We start from the raw sequence: 9,937 nt of genomic DNA, 5'->3' as shown, positions 1-9,937 counted from the left end.
TGTATTCATGAAGTTGCAGAAACATCATTAAGAGTATTAATTAGCTATTAGAAGGCAGAATTCAGTGGCATTAAAGATCATTTTTGTTCCTCGTCAAATAAAAAAAAATCAGAAACAAGAGGAACACTTTAGATATCTGTATCAATTATGCAAAAGTAGAGAAGATGTTTTTGGGGGTTGAGCCTGATGAGAAATCAATAAAGAAGCAGAAACTGTCTTGCAAACAGAAGACACTTGGGAGGTGGTGGAATCTACATGAGGTTATGGGACTTCTGAGGGGAAATAAGCAAAGTTCTAGCATCAAATGAACATTTTTTTTTAAATCCTGGAGGTCATTGTTTGTCCACCTTGTATTCAGCAGTGCATGGCTGGCTACAGGGGTATGGGGAGCTGTTTTTTGGCGTTTAAGCCCTTCAGATGCGCTGGACAGCTCTAGTCGCTCTAAGGAGCTTTAGGTGGAGAGGCGCTGAGAAGAAACTCTTTCTCGCTTTAATTGCTTTAGAGACGGTCCTCACAAAGAGACAGTGGCCAGATTTACCTCCCGTTTAAGTTCTTATTTCCATTGGTTCACAAGTTAATCCTCTTTCTTTCTCAGACCTCGGAGAAAACCCGAGTGATAGGAGCCTACCAAGGCGACAGAACCAGAGAGGCACACGAGTTTTTTTTTTTTTTTCCAGGCGAGAGAAGAAACACTTTGAAGCACACATGGAGGAAAGTTTTAGTAGGTGGCTGAAAAGAAAGATTTAGAGGGAGAAGGCGCAGCAGCAGCAGGGAAATACAGGTCCGACTACATCAAGTACTAAAGATAATAATAATAATAATAATAATAATAATAATAACAATAATAATAATAATGCTGGACTTAATCGTCTAATATTTACTAGACGCTATTAATATGATAACGAGGCACTCCAATTAGTGCTTTTACACATAGATTCAATTTTTTGCCTCTTTTAATTTTTTACGCCATTTGTTTAAAAAGTTCCAAATCAACTTATCATTTCCTGTATATATGCCTTGATCATTACTCAAAATGTTCATTCTCTGCGTCAAAAAGATCACTTTCCTTTAGAGAAAATCAGATTAGAGGCTCTCTGTCACACACACATATATAAATGTTCACTTCCAGGTGACCCGTGGAAACTTCCTGATAAATGTCCACACACACAAACCGCTGATTTGTCCTTAAACTGAGCACCGTTTGAATATGTGCCAAAACGCATTAACATTAATATTCTTCATTCCATGAAATCTTTTGTCTACCGTTCAGATTTGTTAGAGGGAGAAACATGGTCAGAGATAATAATAATAAAAAGCGTTATAGGGCCAAGCACTTTCCCAAAGAATCTCCCAACAAAATATGCAAGCTTTACATTAAAAGGCTACTTTGCGCTGCCCTTAATTCCCTACCTAAACGGTTTTGCTCCGGGAGAAGAAATCTTCTCTAAAAACCCTTCAAGAAGAGAAGGGCATTATTGCCCTAATCCTCTTACCCGCAGTCATTTTAAGACAGGGGTTTTTGGAGGCTGAGATGGCGTCTTGTCTTCCCTATCCCATCCCAAATCCTTCCAGGCCGGGAGAGTCTAAAGGCAGCACCCTGGCATCTATTAGCCATCTCTGAAAAGTCTTCTGTGTCTCTCCTCCAGTGGCATGGAGAGAAAGCCGAAAGGCAAACAAACTATAGGTTTTCCTCACCGAAACCGAGGAGAGACAAGTGCAGGCAGGCAGTTTGAAAAACAGTTCCGAGACATAAATAACAGTTTTAATGCAGGTTCACCTCGGTGTTGTAAAAGCTTAAAAATTGTAAATAAAGTGTTTTCTTTACGATTTTATTTTTAAAATGTACTTACATTATAGCGACAATATTTTATTCATCTAATTTTACATTAATAAATACAAATAAGAGTGTATGTGCCGAATTACAGCTCAGATTTCCAAATAAAAATGTAAATTATCCCACTTTACTGCCACCAAAAGCCAATACATTCACCCAAATGCAGCCAATAAAAGCTTAACTCCTCACACTTCGCTGTTGTTTATTAATTCCAGAACAATAATAAAATAAATAAACCCTGTGTGCACAGACGTGGGGGGATTTCAGGGGACATATGTGCGTAAATTGATCATATTTGAAAATAACTCCAGACGTCAGTGAGGCGACGAGCGGCTCCACTTTGATTGACAGCTGAAAGAGCCAATGGGAGGCCGGGCTGAGCCCCGCGAGCCTCGCCTTAAAAAACCCTCGACCGGGAGCTCGCGCTCCAGCAGATGGCGGCTTCATGCGCGAGACGCGAAGAAAATCGAAGCACGAGACGCAGCGGGAGGAGCGCGAGCGAGCGGACTTGAAGTGAAGAAGCGAACCGGAGGAGTTTAACGGAACCGACCTGTGAGTTCAACCAAGCGGGAAAAGAGGCACCGAAGCAGGGTGAGAGAAACGCAGAGAGCCGCAGCAGCTCCTGAACAAGTTCAGTCTGAGAAGAGGAGACAGACAAGACGACTACAGGCAGCAGCAGAGGTAAAAACTTTATGCAAACTTACTCAAAAACGTATTTATTAATTGCATTTTTTATATATATATATAAAAGCTACTTAAATAAGTCTAAATGCTTTGGTTGTAAATACTTTTTTAAATAGACTGTTAGATTGTTTGGTGGAAGTAGAGACGGCAGATAGTCCTAAAATTTACCTGTGTTTGTAAAGTTTGCACAGTAAAAAATAGTAGCAACATTTTATACTAGCAGTCTGTAGGAAATCTTTTTTTAAACTCATCTTTCTGTAGACAAAAGCAGTTCCTCTGATAAATATTACATTTTTAAATTTGAGTGTCACCCAAATTACATACTGCTGCCAGCGCTAAAAAAAAAATCACAAGAGCCATCATATAAATCAAATTTCAATTAAATAAAATGCTTATTTCGGGCTCACGTAAAATCTGACGTTTTTCGTGCGTGTTTGCCCCCAAACTAAGATACCAAAACAGGACTCCTATTTATGTCTCCACACATGACCCGGCCTCTCAGATGCGTTTGCTGCTTCCCATTAAACAGATTTATTCCACAGTGACACATTTTTATTACTGTTCTGTCATGGATGTAGAGGACAAAATAGATATTATGACAGTGACATTTCTGCTCCTAAATCTTTTTAACGGCTCTGATAAATTCTGCTAAAAAATTATTATTAAACACTGAAGTGCATTTTAATTTAAACGTGCCCTCTGAATATGAAATATCCCTCATAATAACAGCTGAGGGAGAAATCAAAGATGTTCCTTAACCCTCTTGACAGTTCAGTGACACAGCAAAGAGGCAGATTGCAGGGTCGACTCGTGCCCCTGAGGGCTGTTAGCAAATAACATTTTTCCTAATTTCGCCGGATCAAAGAGTTGCACTGTACATGCCAATTTACATAATGACGGTTTGATAATCGAAGCATTGAGCAGGGCGGCCAGGAGGGCCCAGTGCCTGGAGCAGAGGGCTTATGCATGACAATAACAGCACTGACAGACTCACAGTGATGAGATATTGTGCAGAATTTGGTATGGGCAGGACAGAAGCAAGAGGTAAATTAAAGCGTAAAAAAGTTTACCTGCACACAATGCTTTCAGGTGAGATTAAGATGCTTTTATTTGCAGCTTTTATGGTGGAAAAGTGAGATTTAAACCTCAAACTTTCACCAGTGCAAGTGTAAACAAAGCACGAGAGACTTTTGTAAAGGTTTTCTAATTTGTGTGTAATTTTAGGTTTCATCCTATTTAGTTTTGAGAGAGAAAACGCGCAGAAACTGGGAAAAGGACCGCAGTTGAGGAGAATCGCTGGCCCGTTACGAGAGCGCGCACGCACGCACGTAGACACGCACACGCGGGAACTCCAGCGCAAGAGAGCCAAAGCACCCACTCCCCACTGTACGTCCGTCCGTGTCAACGGTGATGATAAATGGAGGGCCTCGCAGTCGAAACCTATTTGCACTTCCATTAGACGGGGAGCCAAATGGGGATCAACATGCATATTTTTACCCGCGGAGAAGCCATACATCTCAGCCAAAACGTTGCCCCGGGGCGATAGGATAAGAGGCCGCCAGAGAGGGGCAAGGGGAGGGTGTGAGGGCCGAGGGGGGAGGAAGGGGGGGAGCCATTCAACTCAAATACTTGGGGGAGTAAAGTAAATGTTTAGCGAAGCACCTTCTGTCCCGGCGAATTAAACTATTCCCCACTGCCCTCTGATCACATTCATCAGCCGCCGCAGCCACTTAATAGGCTGGGAATGGGCACTGCGGGCATCACACGCACACACACACGCACACGGTCTATGCACTGCACAAGAAAAACTAAGAAATAGGCAGAAAAAAGACCACCCAGTTTTTTTCTGCTTTATAAAAACATGTTTACAATAGCCTGTAAGCCAAGGCCTGGACCTGTATGAATCCATTATTATTATTTATTATTATTAACAACACCAATAATAATAATAATAATAATAATAATAATAATACATTCAGTGGTGTAAATTAACAATTTCAACGAAAACACATCGTATATACACTGCTAGAAAAACTGAAGGGAACACTTAATCATCACTTCTGGGATCAATCTGTGCAGTTAGGAAGACTTTAAGTGATTGTGAATCCTCCAAAATTAAGTTAAAAATTTGGGTTTCTCCACTGTCCATTCTTACGTCATTTTGTTCTCAATAAATTAGACAACATATAAAAAAATATTTATTTAAAAATATTTTAGTGCCCCCTTAATTTTTGTGCAGTGAATATATATATATATATATATATATATATATATATATATATATATATATATATATATATATATATATATATATATGCACTGCACAATAACATTGCAATCAAATTAAACAAAACAACACAACAAATGACTCCTACAATCACAACCTTCAAGTTCTTCTGAGAGTTTTCTATTTAAGTGTAAGAAGCAGTTCCCAGGATACAAACCTGTCATACAGCAGAAAGATTTATATCTTTTCCCTGTGGTCCCCGTGAAGCCTAATAGTTATAATAACTGTTTGGGCCTCCGAGATATCCCCTCCTGTCAGCCTCCTTGCTACTAATACATATCTAATCGTGTCCTCAAGCGTTTCATCTATGAAAATCTCGGATCGTGAAGGACAACAGAATAGTTCGGGAAATTGCCGTCTTGGATGTTCTCTTTCTGTCTGTATCTTTAAAAAGCTGCGACTGTAGGCCTATAGATTTATTAGAAATAACATAAAATTATCCAAAACAAATTGCGAGCTTTGCTGTCAGATGTCGCCGGAAAATGATTTTCCAGTCAGTTTCTCAAACTGAGCAGCATTTCCGTAATCACGGCCCATTAAAAAATAATCATGTATCCGGTTGCAGGTTTTTAGCACCGAGACCCGTAACAAATCAGCTTATATCATTTTCCAACACATCTCATCGACGCCTTGATCTGTCAGAGCAACGTTTTCAATGGGGATTTGGGTTCTCCGGGAGCACACAGACGACGGGAATAAATTCATGAATAAGGCATCCGTCACGGCTCATTATGGGAACGAGTGATAATTACCCCAATTAAAAGTCTTTTGTATAATTAATGGTTTGAACAGGGCGATAATTGGATGTTAATGGATAACACTTTAGTCTGAGTGCGCATATTAAAATCTATTGGCCCTTGAGCGCGTGGGCCTGCTGTCATAATAAAACGTTCGTGTGTGTCACGGAGACCGTCAGTGGGGCTCACACGTGTTTGCTGCGTGTCCATCTGCCCTCACATCATCAGAATGACATCGCCTGAACTTCGCGGCTTCCTCTGTCCCGCAGGTAGCTCCTCTCAGCATGCAGCACTACGGGGTGAACGGATACTCGCTGCACGCCATGAACTCCCTCAGCGCCATGTACAACCTGCACCAGCAGGCCGCGCAGCAGGCCCAGCACGCGCCCGACTACCGGCCGTCTGTGCACGCGCTCACCCTGGCCGAGAGACTTGCTGGTAATTGAGTGCACGCTCACACACACACGAACATACACTGAGTTTGCATCAGTCCCTTGGAGGCTGCGGATGAATTGCGCACAGTTTAGTGAGACTATGCCATCTTTTTCTGCAAATGCATACAATTTTTTTAAACACACACTATAAAATGATGACAGAGGAGAAGGGAAAATATATTTGACTACAAAACACACCTCCATAAAGGCTCCTTGTTTAGTTTGCAATAGCTTTCAAGCTGTCACACACTCGCATTTATCTATTTGGAGACACTGTGCAGGTCACTTTTACGCAAATAAACTAATATGTCATAGCCACAGTAAAATAAAACTTGCCGTGTGTTTTCTCTTCCAACGGCTGCGCATTTCAAGACATCATCCTGGAGGCTCGCTACGGCTCTCAGCACCGCAAACAGCGCCGCAGCCGCACGGCCTTCACCGCACAGCAGCTGGAGGCGCTGGAGAAGACTTTCCAGAAGACCCACTACCCAGATGTGGTGATGAGGGAGCGACTGGCCATGTGCACCAACCTGCCCGAGGCCCGAGTGCAGGTGAGGCCTGATGGAGGGAGGAACACTCTGATGTGAAGTTGTGTGTTTGTAGAGCTGGTATTATGAACTACGAATTATGACGGCATTTTATTGAGTTTAATTGTATTTTTACGATGTATAGGCTCCTTTGCATGCTAATTCTATATGGATTATATAACAATAAAAGTTGTTTTGGTTGACAATTTTGTGTAATACATAAGTCAAAATAACAGAAATACCATTTAAACTGTCATTTTATTTAAGTAACAGTGTGAAATAGTTGAAGTTAAAAAAAAATTTGCAACTGCATGAAGTATTTTTAAAAATATAATATTTTTAGGGAGTACTGCTTAAACACAATGAAGCTTTTAACTTTACCTGCACAGAAGATAGTGTAGATTATTTACTTAATGTCATACATGTTGAAAAATATGTTAACCAAAATCCTACTTAAGTCATTGAGTGTGATTATGATAATTATTTTTTAGCTTTTAAAGTCTCATGGACATGCCTTATATTTGCTGGCACTTGCATGTCATTATTTTGGATTTTTTCAATGAATCTAGATGAACTGAAATGTGTTTATTCATGATTCTCTCTCTATATCTGTCTTTTGTGCTTGTCCTGCTTTTAAACATTCCGCTTTTCCTTTTACCATCAGGTTTGGTTCAAAAACCGCAGAGCAAAGTTCCGTAAGAAGCAGCGCAGCCTGCAGAAGGAGCAGCTTCAGAAGCAGAAGGAGGTTTCAGGAGAAGGAGGAAGCGAGAAGGAGGACTCACCTCCTTCCACCACCATCCTTCCGGATACCCAGATCCCTCCTTCATCCTCCTCCTCCTCCTCTTCCTCCTCTCTGGAGACAGAAGTTCCCGTGGTTCGTCCTGTACCGCTGGACATGGAGCTGAATGTCACGTCAGCAGAACAATCCGGCAGCGAGTCGGCCACAGAAGATAATGCCACAGATAAGGAGGACGAGGGTAAATCTCAGAGAGAGGAGATGAAGAGTGAGAGGGCAGTGACACCCGGAGACGTTTCCCAAACCTGCAAACGACTCAGCCCTAAACCAGGTAGGAACATAGGATATGTGAATATTTTTATACAATGAGCTGAATTCCCCTTCCATCCCTCCAAGCTTAATTCTCTCATCAGCTGACTCATAATAAATGTATGTACTGACCAGAGCTTTCTTAATCCTCTGTCTGTGTCCAGATTCTCCCCTGGTCTCTCCGTCAGTGACGCCCTCCTCCTCCAGCAGCAGCCTGGCCAGCTCTGGTCCTCTCTCTCAGAGCCACTCTTACTCTTCCTCCCCTCTCAGCCTGTTCCGTCTGCAGGAGCAGTTCCGCCAGCACATGGCCGCCACCAACAACCTGGTGCACTACCCTGCTTTTGACCTCGCCGCCCCATCTTCACTCCCCTACCTTGGAATGAACGTGAACATGCCGCCTGCACCGCTGGGCTCTCTGCCCTGCCAGTCCTACTACCAGTCCCTGTCCCATCATGCCCAGCAGGTGTGGAACAGCCCGCTGCTGCAGGCGTCGGCTGCAGGCGGCCTCACCAGCCACAACAGCAAGACCACCAGCATCGAGAACCTGCGTCTGAGGGCCAAACAGCACGCTGCCTCGCTGGGACTGGACACAATGTCTAACTGAGAACCAGACTGTGCGGAGGACAGTGTAAACTACAGCCTCAGCCTACGCATCACCGCATCCTGTGACCGTGGTAGCGCTTTAGGAACCATATGCGGACCTCTTCTTCAGTAGATGGGCACAGGACACACAAAGATGTCCGAAAACAAAACATGTACTGGACCTACAGATCTCCACCTGACATCTCTTTAAGACACTTCCATGAGTTGTTTGACTCCTCATAGCTTCTGTTGCAGCTCAAGGTCCAAAAGTACATCCTTGGGGAAAACCCAGAAGATACTGACCACTGCTACAGCAAGACGCAACGGTTCAAATGAACACTCTGCAGGACAGCAAACGTGTAATGCCTCATTCAAAATACAATTCAAGTAAAACATGCAATGCTGGACCCTCTGATACACTAAATAATAATAATAAAAAAAACATCACCGACAACGATGTGAACAGCTGATGATGGATGCACTCAGTAAAAAAGACAATGCAAATGATGTTTACAAGAATAATGTGAATAAATGAGGCACTTTGGAAGGAATTAGGCTTGTTTGCCACGAGGGGGAAAAAGATATCACTCGTGCAGTAAAGAGACATTTCAATTAAGCGATGTGGTTATGTACATAGCATGTACTACATAGCAGCACATAAATAAAAATAAGCCCAAGCCATGTTGTCCTCAACAGCATAATTAAAAGTGACTAATTTACCAGTTAAATGGCCAGTAATATGCCACTTTGTACAGAGGCTGGCTTGATAATGAGAAAATGATTTCAGTGACTAAATTCTCAGAGCTTTTAATTACATTTTGCCCTGGGCTGAGGGAGCTGGGGCAAATGCAATTATGAACATGCATACCATTTAAAGCAGCCTTTACAAAATCTGTACACCAAATTGGTCGATTAAGGTAGCAACATGACAAACATCACTCTGCGATGGCGCGATCTATTTTCTGTGAATACAAAGTGATGGTAAACCTAATAGGAGTTTTGGTAAAATTTTGTCGTTCTCCGCTTTTATTCTCGCCTTAATATTCTCTTGAGGAAACATGCAGCTTCCCATTGAAAGTCACGCTGACTGTTAGCACTTGATGAGGAGAATCACACACATTTCGGATGTTTTTTTTTGTTCATGTGTTCTGGAAGATAACGTCTTCAAATGGAAAAAAAAAAGCACATTATTTTAATATGTAAAATACAAAAAAAGTCTATCTATTAATGTTTACTGGTAAGGTAATTGTAAAGTTCCTAATATGTTGTATAATTGATAATGGACTCAGATAAAACTCCTTTAGCTGTCAGATTGCAAGATTGTATTTGCTGAGCTCACCGACAGCCCTGTCTATTCCCCTCCTCTCTTGGTTGTCTGTGTCCCGCTCCTGGGTTGAATTAATATTTAAAATGCATACAGTTTCTTTTCTGGAATTAATTTAAAAGAAAAAAAAAAGGATAATTCTGGATTTCTGGAAAACCAACCACCACCTTCTGCTCTTTGAAATCAATCCAGACAGGGACGTCAAAGAGAAAATATTCCAGTGAATAATTGACCCGAGTCCTCTGTGTACTGCTGTCTTGACTCCATTTGAGTTCTGTTGTTGTTTCTAATGCTGTTCCCCTGACTGTTTCTGTCAAACTACTTGGTCCAGTGTTAGATAGATTTATAACGGTGGAGGAGGAGAGAGTGATCGGACCATCAGCAGTGTCGTTTCCTTTGCTCCTCCCAATAATGTAGACTTGAACTAGTGTTGTTGTAAAATGACTGCAAATAAAAACATTGCTTGAAGTTCTTTATAATGAA

The 9,937-nt window shown here is 41.8% G+C and overlaps 1 protein-coding gene across 1 annotated transcript; it reads left to right on the top strand.

The window, feature by feature from the left end:
* The first annotated feature begins 2,243 nt into the window (after window positions 1-2,243).
* Window positions 2,244-9,937, top strand: dmbx1a (diencephalon/mesencephalon homeobox 1a). The gene is made up of 5 exons (XM_022200679.2): window positions 2,244-2,515; window positions 5,812-5,980; window positions 6,349-6,527; window positions 7,168-7,570; window positions 7,713-9,937. Exons 2-5 carry the CDS (start codon window positions 5,827-5,829, stop codon window positions 8,150-8,152), a joined length of 1,176 nt encoding a protein of 391 aa, XP_022056371.2. The 5' UTR covers window positions 2,244-2,515; window positions 5,812-5,826; the 3' UTR covers window positions 8,153-9,937.

The sequence above is a fragment of the Acanthochromis polyacanthus genome, chromosome 9 (genome assembly GCF_021347895.1).
Source record: "Acanthochromis polyacanthus isolate Apoly-LR-REF ecotype Palm Island chromosome 9, KAUST_Apoly_ChrSc, whole genome shotgun sequence".
NCBI lineage: Eukaryota > Metazoa > Chordata > Actinopteri > Pomacentridae > Acanthochromis > Acanthochromis polyacanthus.
Note: the sequence above shows the minus strand (reverse complement) of the source record. Positions and strands in the feature narration are given on the sequence as shown.

Excerpts from the sequence above, each read along its gene's own strand:
- dmbx1a (XM_022200679.2), top strand. The coding sequence starts at position 5,827 with ATGCAGCACTACGGGGTGAACGGATACTCGCTGCACGCCATGAACTCC. Across the intron at positions 5,981-6,348 it reads CCTGGCCGAGAGACTTGCTG|ACATCATCCTGGAGGCTCGC; the intron begins GTAATTGAGTGC and ends GCGCATTTCAAG. Across the intron at positions 7,571-7,712 it reads ACGACTCAGCCCTAAACCAG|ATTCTCCCCTGGTCTCTCCG; the intron begins GTAGGAACATAG and ends GTCTGTGTCCAG.